Genomic DNA, 18,989 nt, shown 5'->3' with positions numbered 1-18,989 from the left:
ACTCTACACAAGATCATTTGATCTTGTCCTGTTCTCCTGTCAGGTACTCCAGTTTTCCATGTATGCTGCTCCTATGACAGCAAAACAGTCACATTTTTGCTCCTATGAGTATGAAAAGAAACTGAAGCTCCAACTTAACAGCTAAAAACATATATAGTAATTTTTATAGAGTAATATAACACAGCATTGGTTGGCTTGTCTGCTGTGCTTGGAAAGCCAGGGATGGTGCTAGTAAGATTCCCTGCCTCTTTTGGAATCTCAGATGCACCAGGCCTCTTCCTAGTTACATCAGTAACGTAGCATTGGTTTCTTGTTTCATTCAAGTGAGTTCTTTTTTTTTTCACTGATACACACTTAAGGTAATTCAGACTCTAAAATGTTTGATTTGTATTATTATTTTTAAAAATATATCTTCTTTCCAGTAAAAAAGAGTCCCAATTAGAAAATGTCCAACTTGTTTTTTCAATAAACTGTCATCTGTAAGGACAAAATTTAAAATTAAGGATTTTTTCCCAATGTCTCTCAGGTTTCTAGTAGCCATTTTGACATTCAGACTGAGCATGCTAGACAGTTCCTTTTGTCTGTTATATTCACCCATGTCTTCAATTTCCAAGCAGCAGGGCCCCAGTTATCTTGTAATATAAAAACGAGGACTTGCGTACCTCCTGGCATCCATCATAGCATGTGGGTCATCTGGGTTGACCACATCGTTCTGGTTGATTCTCATGGGTTCTCTGGGCATGTGAGAAAAGTCTGCTTGCTGCTGCAACTGAGATCCAAACACGGAGATCTTTCTTTGCGGAACCAGGATCTGATGAGGATCCATTGGATCGATATCTGCACTTCTAGTATTTCTATGGGGCTCAGGTGTGTTGAATCGAAACAAAGGGATTTCATTTCTCCTGGACAAAAACTGGGAGTATGGTGGTGGATTCATACCAGGAAAGAAAGCTTGTTTAACTCTGCCTAAGCTAACCAAGAAGTTGTGTTTGGGAGATTGGTACACATCATATCCATTTTCCAGCGTCCTGTGGTTGAATACGCAGTCCTCTTGACTGAAGTAATGCTTAGGGAAAAAAATATGACACCTGTGAGCAGAGGGACTTGGTGAATGACAAGTGCCAATTAAAGACGGAAAGAGGGGTGAGATGTGGCTGCAGGTGTTTTTCTGATCTGCCAGCTCTGTAACTCAGACGACTCAAGCTCAGTCAAATGTAGATCTGAGATGCAAGCCCATGTTTTCAGCAAAGGTATTATAATGCTGTTTTCTTTCAGAAGGCTGAATTGTTTGGGCTACTCCCAACCCCTGGCTCTGAGCTATAGCAGAAATTCAGATTGGTCCATCACTGGATCTCATTCTCCCCTCATTTACCCAAGCAGGAGCTCAGATGATTTTTGGCAGCTCTACAACTCAATACAATCAAAGAGGAGAGTAAAGTTTAACCTAACTGACAGGTCTTCAGCTTGCTTAAATTTACATCCTCCTGCTGTAGCTATTCTGTATTTTTCCTAGCTGAGAAAATAGGCGCCACAGTAGCAGCCTGCACGTGCCGTTCAGTCTTGAGCCTTAGTAAAGCTTACTCACCGAACCAAAAACGTTTCCTTTCATGTCCATACATAGGTAGCGTCCACTCTTCACGCCTGTGATTATCACTGAGCCAGCACCCTCGGACTTGATCATTAGGGCACCTGTTTAGAAAAACAAAGACGTCAAATCCAGGGCCCAGTTCAACACTGCACCGTTGCTTTACAGATCCACAGATTCTCTGGCTGAAGTGTCCTCTGGGGGTCTGAACCAACCTCACACGTGAACTGGGACCATTGCCCACTATAGATCAGGTTAGCAGTGGCTTTGTCTGTCTGCGCCTTGGAAAGCTCCCAGGATGGAGATGCCCTCATCTCTCTGGGTGCCCTGTTCCAGTGCTGCAGTAACCTCTCAAAGACAAGTTTTTTCCCTAACATCCCCTCTGAAGTCCCAAATCAGAATCTTTTGCCGTTGTCCTTAGTTCTGTCATCGGCCATTACCAAGGGAGTTTGTCTCCCTCATCTTTGTGACTGCCCTGCAGTACTGGATTATCCTTAACCTTCTTTTTGCTATACTAAGCAAGCACAGCTCCCTCAGCTTTTCCCAATAGATGGTGATCAAGGCCCCTGACGATCCTGAAAACCCTCTGCCAGACCAGCACCAGTTTCTCCACATCCATCTTGAACTGGAGTTGCTATAGTGCTCCAAGGGCAGTTTCACCAGCGCCAAGTAAAGTGGGAATAATAACTTTCCTTGATCTGCTGACCAAGTAGGTGGTTTGCCTTCCTCTCAAAGTGAGTGCGTTGACTTATGTTTGACTCGGTGCCTGCTGTAACCCTCAGGTCCTACCCAGGAGGGCTGTACGCATGCATCCTCCTCCCAGTCTGTGCAGCTGCAGGGGGTTATTGCAGCCCTGGTGCAGAACCCTGCACTTCTTGTTTGTCTGGCATCTCAGTGGCACCATGGTGACCTGGCAGACATTCATTCACTGTCCTTCTCATGACCCACTTTCCTTGTCTGATTTCCACCCTTCCTGCTCCACCATTCCAAATATTGGTGTATTCGCTTCATGGCAGGTACGGGCAAAACATGGTATTTTGCTGGCTGCTGTTCTCTAAAACATCATACTGATTCTTGAACAACATACCTAAAATGAGTTTTACAAAACCTTTAAATATGCAGACAGAATAACAACGAGACAGTACAAGCATCCCTGCAAGTGTTTCATTAGTAATTCCTAAAAAAAAAAAAAAAAAAATAGCAGAACTTGATCCTTTTTTCTCATTGATTAAACTACAACTTTTAAAAACATCCTGTGCTCCGTACATACTCACATAAAAACATTGTTACACATGCTTACGTTTTTAAATGAGTGGATGAAGATGTTATGCAGCAAAATAATAAATATGACTTTATGATGCCTAGCTACTTGTGATTTGAGTGCTGCTAAAAGAGAAGTACTATTAAATGTTATGAAAGAACCTTAGATCTTAAAAAAAAAACTGATTTTTTTACTGACTATGATGTTTGGGCCAGGTATTCAGCAAAAGAAGAAGAACACCTTAGTTTTCCATGAAAATAAACTATGACGAGACAATTTGAGAACTTTCTAGTTTTAGTAGGGAATGGTTACTCCAGAGGCTTAGCACTTCTTTTACGACAGTCTGGCCTTTTGTAGTTTCCCACTGTTTAATCAGCTTTTGCATACTCAGTTACCCATGTTCTATGCACAGTTGAGTTTCTACCACACGTCTGCCTTAAAGACACAAATCTGAAGCTTGTCTCACAAGCCAATTTCCAATGCAGAGATGTACTGATATGTCTGGAAGGAAACGACCTAGTTTTGGTAGTTACCAGCTCTTTGCCCCCAAATAAATATTTAATGAATGCTATCAGTTTTCCACCACTGCCATGGTGAGTTCCCTCAGCACAGTTCCTTTGGTAATACTGTCACTGCAATGGGAAGTATGGATCCTTTGGAGGATGTCATCGCCAACCTCTAATAAAAACTTATACAAGAAGCTGCAGGTAAAATCATGTCGTGAAGGATAATACAGGTAGTTTTTGCTTGCAGAGTGTCACAGGAACCATAAGACTTTTCTTCGGTGAGGAATGAAAGTCCCCATCCACTGGATTTCTTTGGAGCAATTTTATTTGTTAAACAAAAGGAGGATTCCAATTATGTATGTTTTCCTTCCCATAGCTATACTCCTCTGCCTGCCTGTCTAGTGAGAGGAGGGCATTTTTTAGAAGTAGTGAGAAAGCAAAAGTCTTGTTCTTCCTCCCCACCTCCCATGAAGACTAAGTCCATAGTAAGCTACTTACTGTAAATGGTTTGGTGAGGAACACCGTCAACATAGCCATCAGCGTTGATTTGGAGATGGAAGCTGTTCCTCTCTGTGTCTGTGTAGAGGTGCATCAGACGATCTGCATTCCCCCAGCTGGGATTCAGCAGTGGAGAGGAGTTGGGAAAGGCGAGGTTAGCCTTCAGGCTACAGAGTGCCAGCAGCATGTACCCCAGGCAGCTGCAGGGACTGGTCCGTGGCATGGCTCGCCGTTCCCAGCAGTTGGTCGGTATCTGCGAGTCAATACGCCTCTGAGCTTCTTGCTTTCCCTTGGTTGCCTGTGTCTGGAGTGTGAATCCTCAGATAGGTTCCCTTCTTTTCTGCAGAGGCTTATAAAGGGCAGCAAAGTGACATCACACAGGAAAAACTTCTCCACATCCTTGATTTTTGTCAAAGCAACATTTTAAGTGTCCCGAAACCTCAAGGGAAGGATCTCTGGCTAAGGTGCGGGGGGGAAAAATGTAAGGTTTCTAAAGACAGCTCACGAAAGCTAATCATATGTTCAAATGTTATCTACAACCCTGTGACATCTGAAAGCTTCCCACGCCCCTACTGTTAGATCCAGGAAGAGCAATCCACTGCACTGCACTTTTGCTGAAGGGAATGACCCTTCAGACCTGAATTATCTGTTTTTCTCTGATGTGTTTATTCAGATTTCCACCTCACCACTCAGTTTCCAAAATACATTCTGATATAGTGGAAACATCAGACACTGTCAAAATTTTTTGCAAACGTTATCAAAAGCTGATATTAGCTTGTCCTGGGCCTGATTACCACTTCACTACGGTGTAAGTTTAGCAGTGAGCCTGCTGAACTGATATTTGTGTCGCTCCATTTAAGCAAAGGAAACTTGATATGAGCACAACCTACTTCAAATAAGCTGTCCCTTTTATTTCTCCTGTTTCATTTTGAGTCATCTAAATAATTTGAAGTTGGCCAAGCAGCTGAAAATTACCTGTAAAACACTTAGAAACTGCATGCTTTTCCCTGCATTGCACATCTGGCTGGCAGTGGTTTAGAGAGTCATGGGGGTTAGCATGGCCAGTAGATCTTGGGTCTGAATCAAACTTGAAATCACTCATATTAACACATTTTTATTACTTCAGGTACAGCAAGTAAGCTTGGAAGAACTGCAAAGGGACATGACCAAGCTGAAAAGTAATAGAAGGACAGAGATCTTAAAAAATGTTCCAAGACTCAATACCTGCTTTTCAGTTGTCCTGCCAATGTTCCACAGCTTTGCAAACGAATTTTCTGGTTTAAAAAAATTGTATGAAAATGCTGTACTAATGGGACACTGTGTGTACGGAAAAAACAATTATCATAGGAATAACAGGTTATAAAACTGGACTGTTAAGGTTTCTTTCAAAGTAATGCAAAATTCAAAAGAGTAACAAACTATTTTTATTTTTTTATTTTTTTTTAAAGAAACCTGAGGATTTTAATTGTAGCAGTCTTGGGTTCAGCTATAGCCTCTAGTTGGACATAGTATGCAAAATTCTTAGTTTCGTTAACAAGATGTGGAGCAGTGCCATCAGCACCAGACATACTATGGATTGATGCGACTGTAACCAACTGCAAAAGCTGATCTGATTTTTTTTTGTTGTTGTTTAAAATTAGAAAAACTCTGCCAAATTCTTCTGTCACACCTGTGTAAATCTAGAGACTTGCGTCAGTGTATATACACCTGTGTAAATGACAGCATTTTTTTAGCCAAAGTGTATAAGGGTCATATCCTAAACCCAGTAAGTTGACAAAGCTGTCTCCACTGAGAGACAATCTAGGCTGGATGTTTTACTGGTTATAACATCTGAAATACTTTACCATCTTAATTGAAAGACAGCTTGGAAGGAAAGGAGGGTTATTTTTATTTCTCTTTTCTAAAGCGGTGTATCTCTTTGTTGTTGAAATTACCCACCCATGTTTTTCACTCTGATATTCAAACAAAAGTTTGGGGGTTTTTGTTGCTGCCTGTTTGTATTGTTTTTCTTTTGCTCCTTTTCTTTAGACTACCATGGAAATGTGGATATGTATACCTCAGAAGAAGCTGCAAAAGTTTCTGTGGGAGGCACTTATAATAGTACATCCTCTTGGAATTTTTTGTAATTCTTCTGTGAATGCAGTTTTTCTGGCTTGATATTTCATATTCATCATTAAATTTTTCTGTGCTTGCCATTATGCACTGATCAGATCTCTCTCTGATGTCTTGGCTGCAGAGAAACAGTTCTCAGATGTTTGACCACATTTTAGCCCATGCCAGTTGTGAGCAGCTGTTTCATTATTTTATATACCAAAGCAAAGACTACTTTCACAAGCTTAAATTGTTTGGCATTTTCCAAAGTTTCCCACAGGGTCAGCGAAACTCCAGACTTTGCTGAGTTCTATCAAGATGTTGGGCTAAAGCTAATTTATTTCTCTGCTTGTGAGCATGATAATGCAAATTTTGCCTTTTCATAGACTTTTTTTGTTGTTGTTTTAAATCTATAAATGTCTGCCTCATGCATTGATTTTTTTTTTAACTGTTCATTTATTTTTTTACTTCAGACTGATCCATTTATTCCTTCTGTCAGTATGCCACTTACCTTCTCCTGCCCATCCAGCTGTTGGTGAAGTAATCAAGCATATGAAAGCTTGCTTACTTTTTCAGCTGTGTCCATTAGTCTAGTAGAAGTGATGACAAACTTTCTTCTCGCGTATCGTTATGATTTTGCATCAATAATAACAATATTTCTGTGACTTTTACCATATATGTCAATGTTGCTTTTTTTAGATCTCTATATTGTTCTGAGGTGTTTGGCCAATCAAGACAGCTTTTCTTGGTTCTCAGTAAAGAATAAGCTACAGAGTCTCACAGATTTTGCTTGGACTAGCAGGAAGAAAAAAAATGGAACTGAATTTGAAGACCAAAGACATTTCAGCAAACTCAGAACTGCTGTTCTTTAAGTGTTACCTTAATCCAAATTAATAATTCAGCTAGTGCTAAGTTTTGTTCAAACATGGAAATAGGTTAGTTCCTCCTCTGAGGAGCCTACATTTTTAAGTAGATAGGAGGGAAAGTCGATGCTGTGAAAACAGCACTGTGAGCACATGCGGAGCTTGAGACATGGAAAAGGACAGGGTTGACCTACGCCTTAGGACTGAACACAGATATTTCTACGGTCAGGATGGCCACATTGCCACATTTTCCGCTTCCTATTTCAGGGATGGTACACAACCAGTGTCAGGTGGCACAAGGCTTTCCTTGGAACCATCTTGCAACAGCAGTTGAGAGGCACCCCCAAGGTACCACCCATGGCGGATGTGAGGAACCACTGAGACAAAGTGAGGAAATGCTCACTTTGGAGCAAGGTTGAAAGGAAAAGATGGATAAGACAGGCCCCAGCTTGCCGGCTGAAATGTATTTGAGAAAATCATTGATGCTCTGACCCTTAGTGGGTCCCATTACCCTCCCTCTCTCTGTCATGCCTTTATCCCAGCTCTGCTCCTGCTCCATCCTTGCTCCTTGCTTCAGAGGCAGCGCAGGTCTGGGCGCTCAGTCGGGCCAGGTGCCTCAGCTGTGACACCGGTAATGCTTGTGCCTCACCGGAATGACGTGTGCTAGGAATGCCAGCCCAAGACACACAGCCGACGGCACGCAAAACACTGAGTATCTCTAAATGACACACCAAAACTTTCTGTGCTGAGCAAAACAAATGCTCAGAGAAAAGTTTTGTAATTTATTTAAATATGACCATTTAACTGCAAATTATACCCAAAACTGTACACAGAAGGAACTGAGTTAGGGTCATGGGAGAAGTCTGGGATCTGACTTTCCCCCAGTTTGACTGCTTGGAGTTTCAGCATTAGATGATTCTTTGATCAAAATTTTATCATTTCAAATCTGTAAAACCCTGATCTCAGCAATTGCATGTCATCCTTTGTCCAGCTGCTACCAAAGTAACTCCTTTTTTTCATCACTTGTCACTTCAGTCAACTGCAGAGGACTTAGAAGGGAAAGGCAAGCTTTTTTACAACAGATAAAAGTTACTACAAGTAATTTTCTCTCAGTTTCTTTTTGCAGACCCCTTGAAAGTACTTTATACATCATCAAAAATTTGCAAGTTAAAATTGGATTTCCTACTCAATATAATGAGGTTGCCTTCCAGGATTCTCCTACGAGTAAAAATGCACGTATGCTCACAGTGCTGTACTACTTTTCATCATGTAGGAGCACCTGTACCACTGTTGCTTAATACAATATATTGATTTATATTTAAACAGGTGTGTGGCTTGTCCTTTTGCAGAGCTCTGTACTATCTAAGTATCTGGGATGGCCTCAGGAAGCCTCTTGCTCTCTGCTATTTCAAAGATCACAAGAGAGTTTGGGTTGACAGGTTTGAAACTGCCTCTGCTTTTAACCATTTTATTTGCATTGCATCTCTTCAAAGAGGTCAGAGAAATCAGGGGCCCTTCCCCCTCCCTCCTCTTCCTTAAAATCACTGTAATAACTGGCTCTGGGACAATCACATCTTCAGTGTTGGAAATACAAGGGTGGAGTGCCTCTCCAGAAGTTATTTTAGGAATAATGACGCACTAAGTCAACGGTATGTACAGTGGATGCTCTGTGTGTATGTGTGTGCGTGAACCTTTGCCACAGACTTTACCCGGTGTTGTTAAACACATCCTGAGTGACCTTATTTGGATGTCCCATTCTTGTCACACTGCCCACGACTAAAGAAAACATCCTGGCTAATTTCACCTACGTGAAAAAAATGAGGTAAGCACAGCCCACTGGGTCTGGGACTGCAGCGTGTTCTAGCTGTTTCTGCAGTGTGCTTGCCAAATATATTGGTTTGGGTCTTCTATTTTTTCCCCCTCACCCTTTCTCCAGGTAGTAAACATTTTGGAATTCCATGTCCAGTTTCAAAAGTGCTAAGTCACCTGCACAGGCAGCTCAAGCAGTGCTATTGCTAGAGTAGCTTCCTCGATGTGGTTCTCTACAGGACATAGGATGTATGGTCATCTTGAGAAGTGCCTGTCTTTTCTTCTTGGCACTTTTCTTCCCCGTCAGACAGAAGACTGGGAAAAGCTTGCAGCTCTGGTTCACAAATCCAAAAGTCTAGTGGGCAGCTTTTTAGAAGTGGCTTTAGAGACTGTGAGCTTTCAAAATTTAATGCAACGAAAACAAGTAGAAAGAGAAAGCCCCAGTACTTCACTATATTCTAAGGAAGAGGTAGATAAGAAATCAGACTTCTCTGCCTGTAAATGTCCCAGCTGGGCATTTGTGATGCTGTTTGTGTTGTTTTGCTCTAACTGAAATGAAGGGCCTCATTCCTCCTCCAGCTGAAATCCTTGGCAGAGTTCCCAGTCAAAGCAGAACCAGTCCCTAAAAGGTTGCGTTTTCAGAACAGAGAGTGTTTCTGTCGTTTTAAAGGGTCTGAATTTTCTTAGGTATTGTGGAATAGGGAATGATTACAATCTGTGATGAGAGCTGCTGGTACCCTCCGTTTCCAAAGAGACGCTTCTAGTTTTTTGAAGTCAAATCTCCAAGGCTGTGGCACCTGTTCCTCTGGCGATGGAAAGTCCTTTCCACATGACCTATTTCTCCTGCAGCTCAGGTCAGCATATGGACACAAACAACCCCATAATATGGTTGGTGGTAGGTAGATGAGAGGATGTCCTTGAACCAGGTTGACACAAATGAGGAAAGTTGGTGGGGATCTGGGAGTAGGTCCTAGCATAGGAGCAAGCAGGAGGCAAATGGTCAAGGTGGGAGGTGTAGGTGTGAGGGGGTACACCAAGAAAATGAAGGAAGAGGGCATGAAGATAGAACTCTTTTCACGTTGGCTGTGGTAGCTGCTGCACTTTGTACATGAACAAACTGGAGTAATCTGCTTGAAAGATGCAGGTGGCTGAACCAAAATCTCTTCCCCAGTGTCTTATGGTCTCAAGTTATGCTGATAATCTGTGGCTTAAAATACGTATATATATATAAAAATATGTATTTTGATCTCTCAATGTACAACCTGTAATTTCATATAATGTACCATAAAAGTGAGAGAGTTTCGAGTTAATTCTGCTCCTACACACGTACTTGTGTCAGGTTTCAGATGTTTTTTTCCTCAAAACTAGACAGCTCAAGTCAATCTGAGTTCTCACATGGAGACCCCTTTATGCTTTCACTGGGCATCCTTGGATTGTTGTTCTTGCTGCTCAGATCCCAGCCTGAACATCTTGATTTTTTTCAGTTCACCTTCTAAGAAACAAAATCCACATGCCCAACAGTGAGAACCTGCAGTACTTCTCCATCCCTTGTTTCATTGCACGACCCTTCTGACTTCCATGGATACATCTCCATTGTTTCCTGTATTCCCTAATGTGGTACAACTAAATGCTTTTTAACCTGGCAGACCTGAGATGAGAGGATGTCAAATGTGTGCCAGGTGGCTTTTGCCCGTCTGGTTGGCAGTGGGTTGGGGCACAGCTCCCAGGGCAGCAGAGGCAGCAGGGGCCACTTGCCGCCGGCAGAGCCCCAGTCCCCAGGGGTGAGCAGCAACTGAACCACCAGCTGAATTGTCTCAGGAGCCGATAGCACTGAAAGAATCAGTAAGATGTTGGTGCTTCTTTTTTTTTTTTTTCCCCAACTACTAAGATAACTATTATATCTTCCATTTCATCTGCAGAGGAGGGGAGTGAAAAGATAAAAAGCAGCCTCTGAAGGGCTCCTCTTGGGTCCACACTGGTTTAAAGGCCGACACTCAGCTGTTATGAAGCATTTTGCCCACAGCGGCTTTGTTGTCTTTCACTTCTGTTCCGTTCTTCTTAGCACTGGAGACAAAGTCAGTATAAATAGAAAAGTGCCCTTGGGGAAGTCTGCTTTTCCTGTGCCACTTTTCAGACTCGAAACAGAAGCATTTGGGTGCTCAGAGTTGAAGGGAATTTAAATTTCTCAATGCTCTTATGTTTGATTATGGCCTCTTCATGAATCCAAACCCTCATAGCCAAATGCTGCTGAAATAGTGTTGCTTTTGAACTGGTAAAAGAATTTTTTTCTTCTCCTGCCGTTCAACACACATGAAGTAGAGGACTCAGCTTTATAGATACTTCTTTAAATGTCCAAACTCCTTATCTCTTGCCAAAATCTGTAGGAGTTGGTGGCACTTAGTTTGGAGTCTGATGTTGTAAAATGGAGCTTGCTATCATGGCAAATGACTCGTAATTTTTGAAGGATATTTGGTTTCTCAGCTGCAATATGAGTTTACTCTCGAGAAACGTGTGCTCTTACACAGGGGAGTAGGAGGGATGGAATGACAGCCTTATAAGCACAAACAAAAGTTTTTAAAGGCACTTTTTTGTTGTTTTTAATGATTTGTTTATTTATTTTATGTTTCCAAATCTCTTTTGATATGCAACAGCAATGATATTTGACCTAGACATAACTGAAGACAACGTCTAGGCACTCTAATCTCACCAGTCTACCTCCCCAGCTTTGCACCTGAGTTTTAGTGATTACGCAAGTTCTGAGTTTTTTCTGAAGAAAAGATGACATTTTAAAAATGGACCCTGGAAGTGTTCAAGGCCAGGTTGGATGAGGCTTTGGGCAACCTGGTGTAGTGGAGGGTTTCCCTGCCCATGGCAGGGGTTTGGAACTAGATGATCTTTGAGGTCCCTTCCAACTCTAACCATTCTATGATTCTATGATTCTATGACCCCTCTGGCATCAGCTTGGTTTCAGATGTAAAGAAACAAAGGACAGCCTTGCAAGATTTAAAAGATACACTAACATTACAAAAGATTCTGACAAACAGATTTGAAATGCAACTACAAAGCATTTCTAGGTAGTGTTTGCAAACCAAACAGAGTGACATTAGGTTAATGAATGGCACTGAAAAAAGGAGGACTTTAATAAAGCAGAAGCAGAATTCGCAACATACCTTTTTTTACCTTGGTCAGGAAAAACGAAAAAGAAAAAAAGTAAGTGAATTAGTTCCCAGCTGTATCCGTGGATAGTGCTTTGTTTCAAACGTTCTGCTCTAACAGCCATCTGTAATGTACAATTTCTGTGCCAAACTTGTACATTAAAATCCGTTAAGACTGAGAGTAAGTATCAGTAATTTAATGTGAAATATGCTATGGTCACAAGTTGAAACACAGGAAATTTTGGTTGGAGAGAAGTTAAAAATTATTCCTCTGAGATGCAGCACTCCATCAGATGCCCAGAGAGTCTGTGGCCCACACCCTTTGAGATATTCAAAACTTGAGTGGGCAAGGTCCTGAGTGAGCTGGTCTAGCTTGGGAGTTGGTGCTGCTGTTATCTCAGCTTGGACTAAGAACCTCCAGGGGCCCCTTCCCACCTAAATCTTTCTCTGATTCAATGACATTGGGCATAGCAATGTACACCACTGCATTTCTTGACAGTTTCCAATAAACTGATAGGGTAATTTCCCCCTGTTACGTAGAAGCTGATAATAGACAATAAAGTTCATTATAACCTAGTTTTAAGCTTACTCTAGTCTCTGGGTTTACACAGAATCATAAAATCATAGAATGGTTTGACTTGGAAGGGACCTCAAAGATCATCTAGTTCCAACCCCCCTGCCATGGGCAGGGACACCCTCCACTACACCAGGTTGCCCAAAGCCTCATCCAACCTGGCTTTGAACACTTCCAGGGATGGGGCATCCACAACTTTTCTAGCAACCTGTTCCAGTGTTTCACTACCCTCAGAGCGAAGAATTTCTTCCTTGTATCTAATCTAAATCTACCCTCTTGCCCCTGGTCCTATCACTACATGCGCTTGCAAAAAGTCCCTCTCCAGCTTTCCTGTAGGCCCCCTTTAGGTACTGGAAGGCTGCTAGAAGGTCTCCCTGGAGCCTTCTCTTCTCCAGGCTGAACAACTCCAACTCAGCCTGTCTTCATAGGAAAGGTGCCCCAGCCCTCTGATCATAGAGGATGGAAAATGCAAAGAGGGAGAAGGGAATGAAGTGAAACTGTCAAAAGACAAAATATGTAGCCAAGGGTCCTTTTGCTGTGGACAGTAGTGACATAGTTTGTGACTGATATGGTCAGAATTACTTCAGTACAATTGTGTGTGTTGCGCTTTAGCTCTGAGACTTATTTTTTAGTGAGATCTCTTTGAAACTAAAGTTGATTGAAGAAACATTTGCTCTGTAAGTTTCAAGAGTAATTTTTCAGTCTGAAAACCTAAGCAGTAAACGAAGAAGCCCACGATTGAACCAAGCATTGCTCTTGTACCCAGTACTTCTAATGCAAGAAAAGTAGAAAGGTTTCCCAAGCTTCTGCAAGACTAATGAATGATTCTGGACTCCTTTAAAGCAACATGGAGATCAAAGTTCCTAAAGGGCAGGGGGAGTTGAGTAACAACGACTTCTTTTTTTCACTTAACACTGTGTTAGCTCAGCTTTGCTCAGAAGCTGGAGTCTGTTTGTTGAGGTATTTCTGTGATGGGGGCACCTAGACCATATAGACAAGGATTAATTAGATTTGATGAAAATCTGGCAAAGATATGTTTTGAATCCTGCCCCTGATTCAAGTTTTCTATCACAGAATGGCTTTTCCAGTAGATTTGCAGCTAAAAATATTTCTCTGTGTATTGCAGACACGATAGTTCTTTATGTTGCCTCCTTAGCCTGTCACGCTGCTGGCAAGGAGGAACTTGAGTGACACATTGCACCCTGGATGTGCAGGTTCATCAGCTGTCGGGACACTGATCCTGCACCTGAACCCTACTGATCTTTGGCCATTTTCACAGCTGGCACAAGCTGATGTGATGCCAGGCTGGTTGGGAAATACATTCTGTTTCAAAGAAGACAAGCAGGCTGTTTTTATCAGCTTTATGGAAGTTTTGGACTCTCATCAAACTGCTCAGTTTTCCAAAACCAAAAATTTGCTGGCTGACATTTTTTAAATTTAGAAATGTCACCTAACACTTTTCTTTTTTTTTTTTAATAAAAACCAAAATCTTCTATATTATCTTTTCCATAGCCCTAATGGATCTTCTTACATGCTGGAGGCTGGCTAGACCACTTGCCTAGCCTGAACATGACTGTCTCTTTGACACTGATGTCACTTCAAGACCCATTGCTCCACAGTTCTTTCAACCCTCAGTCTCCACTGCTGGGGAAAGAATGGAAATGAATTCAAGTTAACACCTTCATGACAGCTGATGACCAGCTCAACATAAACTGAGGTTGTGCAGAAGACAAACATACATAAGAAATTTCATACGGAGGAAATTTCATGATCACCCAAGTGGCTTGTAGACCTGCATGTTGATTGTTATAGGGGTGTAGAAAATAAATCCTATTTGATATTATCCTTGTCTTCTTTTGAAATCCACAAGTTTCTCTTTTGTGTCTACAACACAATGTCTACAGATTTGCTAAAGATTTACAGAATGTAGCACCCATACATGTCCCCTTCCCTTTCCCGTATTGTCTATTGCTCTAGTCTTTGCCTTTGCAAAATGTTGTTTTCTGGTGAGCTGGCATGGAAGGACTGCAGCTTATCTATCTAGATTCTGAAGTCTGTCCTATGATAAAGTTTGTCCATCACTGGCATATCCAGTTCTGCTGACCTGCCTACCCAGGTAGTGTGTCTTGTACAAAAAAGTGTATTCTTTCTCCTGGTGTGCTTGCTTTTAGGTATTTAGGAATACTGAGGATCCAGATGTACAGCCTCAACAAGAGAATCGGTTCATATGTCCATCTCATGTCAGATTACACGTGGCTAAAAGTAGTCTAATTGTTTTATTTTGGGAAAATTCTTTGTTTTATGTAAAATTTCCTATTTCCCAACATTGCTGTTAGCCTAGCCCTGGGATTTAGTGCTTTTGCATAGGGTTAGCTAAATGGCTATTTTAAAGTGCAGAAGCACTTAACATATTTTCACCAGGGGACTATGGATCTAACCAGGCGAGATCATGAGGTTAGAGTCAAATAAGTTGCTTGTGCTACTTGCTGTTCCCATCAGCTCAGCCTGAGATCTGAAGGCCTGGCTGCATTGAAACATTGCCAAGAGTTAAGGTAGAGTAAGGATTTGTCATGTCTCCACCACTTTGCAGTAGCTGCTTATGTTTTGACCCTGTGGTAAACGTAAGCTAGCTTGTCCCTCACTGGATAACTGAGGTAGTTAAACTGCTATTGAAAAAGATCGTCATTTCACTGAATGACACCTATGCTAGTTATCATAATTACCTTCCTTATGTTTTAGCAGCAGATCTGTTGCCTCTTCAATAAACTGGAAGGTTTATGTTGGTGCACTGAGTCCTGGGCCCAGGTCACAAACAGAGTAACCCCAGGAAAAAAAACATTCTCCGATCGCCTGGAAGAACTCAGGATGGATCAGTTCTCATAACAAATACTTAAGAAAAAAAATGATGCTCTTCTCCAGACAGCCCTGAAACAAATATAATTGCAAACAATTCTGTTGGTTTATACTTTATGGCTAATGATTTCTCATTTGACGTAAGTTGGTATGGTCACATTGTACTTGGAGGAGCTATTCCAGTGCTATGAGCTCTGGTCCATGAAATCAAAAGCACACAATAAAATTGTGAATTGTAAACAGTTAATTTAGGGGATAGAGATTTAGTCCTGATCAAGGCATTTTGTTCCACGTCCTGTAAGAAAAAATAACCAACAATAATATGCATGCGTGCAATCCAGGATTGAATAGTATGCTCACATCTCAAGATCCACGACACAAGGACACAGCTCGTCCAGCTCGTCTGGACTTATTGGCCCCTTGGATTTTGGCCAAACACTTTTCAGCAGACTATGGCTTCCAAAACAAACATGCTTTTGGGTTGAGCTGGATGCAGAGCTTGGCTGGAGAGAAAAAATCTCTGCATGTGGCTGCATGCTTGGTTGTTTGTTTTTTAGGATTTTTTTCCAGTGACAGCTATTTCATCAGCCAGGATTGGTCATTGCAGTTAACTGTAATTCCAGTTTGCATTATATATGTTAAACCTAGAGTTTCCCAAACTATTTATCTTAGCCTCAGACTCCCTCTCAGTTACCCAACAGCTGGAAGAGACTGACTCTTACTTTCTCCTTCACTCTTGTGTTCTGACAAAGGAAATCAAATGCCCTCTTGGCTTCTGCTGAGTCATTTGTGATTTCAAACTTGAGGCACAAGAGCTTGCAGTTGGGTCATTTTTCTAAGGAACAAAGTAATCTGTAGATAAATACCTGGGACCTAATTCTATCCTCCACTGCTTAAACTGATGCAGAGAGGGTAGCTTCAGTAAATGCCAAATGTAAAGCTAAAAAAACCTACAGAATGCAAAAGAGATTTGGGGCTGTTTATTTCCTTTTACGAGCATATCATAAGTAACATGGCCAACACTGACCACCACTATGAAGTCACTGAGACACCTTTAAATCATGGCCTGCAGATATCTGTCAAAGATGCTGAGTATCTTCTGCTTTCCTTAGCAACAGTGGGAATGGAACAGAGCATTGCTAAGCTCCATAGGGACTGGATTGTTTCACAACAGTTTAATTTGTTTGCAAATCACTTTATGAAATCCAGACAACAACCTCACCCCATTGTCATGCTCTTACACAAAACTGTCTTAAATGAATGTCTGGCAGTTCCCTTGAGAGGCTGGAGGGGGAATCCCCGGTTTATAGACTCTCTGCCTTTGCCACTCCTTACCCTCTGAGACTCCTTAGTGTAAGAAAAACTATCAATGCAACCATTAAAAAAACAATGGCATATTGGATTGCATTAGCAAAAGCATAGCCAACAGACTGAAGCAAGTGTTTATTTCCCTTTTGTGACGCCACATCTGACACTGTGTCTCATTTTGAGCTCCACGTTGCGAGAGAGATGTTAACAAGCTGGAGCAAGCCCGGCGAAGGGCCACTAAGATGTGTGTGGACTGCAGCACATCTTCTACAAGGAGAGGCTGTTGGAGTGGGGTTTGTCCAGTCTGGAGAAGATGAGGGGGCGAATCTGGCTGCTGTTTCACTACATGAAAGGCAACATACAGAAGATGGAAGTGATATTATTAGGATACAAAAAATGCATTGCGGAGATATTTGTCCACTCTCCGTTTATTCGAGGTGTTCCAATCCAGCACAAAGGCGTAACTTGGTTTTCTACTCTGTGATTTGGCAGCAGTCCCTGCATACAAAGACATAGTGCAGAAACACAGTGCATTGTCCATGGTCACACAAGAAGCCTGTGGCAGAGCTGAGAGCTGAGCCCGTGACTCCCAAATTCTAGTCCAGCGCCCTGTAAACTGTCCCGTGCTGCCTTTCCAATTATGGACCCTCAGTGTGAACCTTTCCAGAGAGGTGTCTTTCTCCTCCAGTACCAGAATCAGAAAGATTATCCAGAATTGTGAAAATTCACACTAACCTCTCCCTAACATTGCCAATTTCCAGACAACATGTTGTTCGTCGCCAGAGTTATGGTGATATCTCTCAATCCAGGACGTCCCAGGTGAGGCTGGTCAGGGCCGTCAGGGACAATTAAGGCCAAGGTTAAGGTGGGGATGCCAGAGCCCGGGGGAAGGCTGATCCCTCAGAGAGGCTTGTAGGGTCAGAGAGCAGCTCCCTGGTGTTCACCTGGGGTGTCAGGAAGGCCTGAGCACCCCCTGGGTGAGAGTGTGGGGGCTGGGGGGATGCTGCAGCTGCCAGCTCTCTTGCTGTGGCTGGCAGGGACAGCCCACAGCTCAGCCAGGAGAGATATGGCACCATGGCCACTGCTCAGAGAGCACCTGCTCTGCAATGCATTCATTTTGCAGTCGGATGATTTTTTCATAGACATAGGGATTAGAAAAAAATCTGCCTGGTGCCTCCATTTGTGTCTTTGTCAGGCATTGATTTTATCTTGCCTGTCTTTCCATTTTTCCCTTTCTATCTCTTCCCTCTGCATTCTCCCATCTCCCTAGGTGGTTTTTTTTTCTGGGACATTTCTTTTTCTCTCTTTCCAAAAAGAAACACTGCTTGAGCGTACCCTGCTTCGTTACTGTGGACTCCGCCTGTGCTGTCAAGCACCTCTGATGTCCTCATGTGGCTCTGTCCTGATACAGGCTGGTTTAGACAAGATCGGGTCTAGGGGGACCCTTGGTGGGGTGGTTGACCTGGTCGTCCACAAGGCTGAGTTTAGCTGGAGTGCAAACTGGGCCTGGCTCTCGCCTTTACTGTGGCTTCTCATCGTCGTTCCTAAAAGACAAGCTTTCCAGACCTGTGGAGACCCTGTGATGTCCACACTGTGGTCTCCTTCGTGCAATACCAAGTTTCAATAAGGAGAAAAGGACCAGGAGGCAATTAAGTCCTCAGGTCCCCATGAGATTTCAACATCACATCCCAACTCCTTCTCCCACTCCGAGGATCAGCATTGGGATCCTGTGCAGAAACTCACAGAGACTGGACTGGAGGCTTAGATTAAATACATTGGGTAAACCTGAACCTGCTTCCTACCTTCCTTACAGCAGTATAAATGTCAGGTGATGTTTATGTACATAATGTACAGGCTGGCCCTTTGGTCTCAGCCTGTCTCTGTCTGTTACTTCCCAGTAGATTCACTTTTAAAAGAAAGGAAAATGTATCAACACCCAGATTTGTCACATGTCTATCATTTAAACTAGAGAGAATTTTTTTCTTTTCCTACAGCACAGAAAATAAGGACCTTGATGGGTTCTGCCATAAACTTTCTTGACCTAAAAGACATGGGTGAATCTTCTGAAAAGTAAAACCGTTTCAGTTATCACTTATCTGATGTACCCGTTAGCATGTTCTAAGGAAGGCAAACAACTCACCTGAAAGTTGTTGCCTCTTTTACTGAATTGAAAGCCTATTTTCTACCTTTGAGGAAAGATCTGGCTACATTTTTTCATGAAACTCTAGTAAAGTAGCTGCTGCTCTTCTAGAAAAACTGTGCTAGCTCAGAAGATGATGGAGAAGTGGCTATAGCATTTGTATGATGCTCTAGATTGTACTAGTAAAGCAAATCACTGTTCAGTAAATTTCTTAACAATATGCTTGTTTCTGAGTGCGTGTGGTTTTTTTCCTTCTATTTTTGGTTTATTGTTTGTGGGTTTTTTTTCCTTTCCCCTCTGCCCCGAATTATGGTTTCTGCAGGTGGCACACTGCCCCCTGGCAGCC

At 42.3% G+C, this 18,989-nt stretch overlaps 1 protein-coding gene across 1 annotated transcript; it reads right to left on the bottom strand.

Moving 5' to 3' along the window:
* Positions 1-628: 628 nt before the first annotated feature.
* On the bottom strand, positions 629-4,073 carry FGF23 (fibroblast growth factor 23). Its single transcript, XM_009977972.2, has 3 exons — positions 3,851-4,073; positions 1,586-1,689; positions 629-1,066 (listed from the first exon to the last, which is right to left on the bottom strand). The coding sequence occupies exons 1-3, from the start codon at positions 4,071-4,073 to the stop codon at positions 629-631; spliced, it is 765 nt and encodes a 254-aa protein (XP_009976274.1).
* Positions 4,074-18,989: the final 14,916 nt, after the last annotated feature.

Source organism: Tauraco erythrolophus, chromosome 4 (genome assembly GCF_009769465.1).
Source record: "Tauraco erythrolophus isolate bTauEry1 chromosome 4, bTauEry1.pri, whole genome shotgun sequence".
Taxonomy (NCBI): domain Eukaryota; kingdom Metazoa; phylum Chordata; class Aves; order Musophagiformes; family Musophagidae; genus Tauraco; species Tauraco erythrolophus.
Note: the sequence above shows the minus strand (reverse complement) of the source record. Positions and strands in the feature narration are given on the sequence as shown.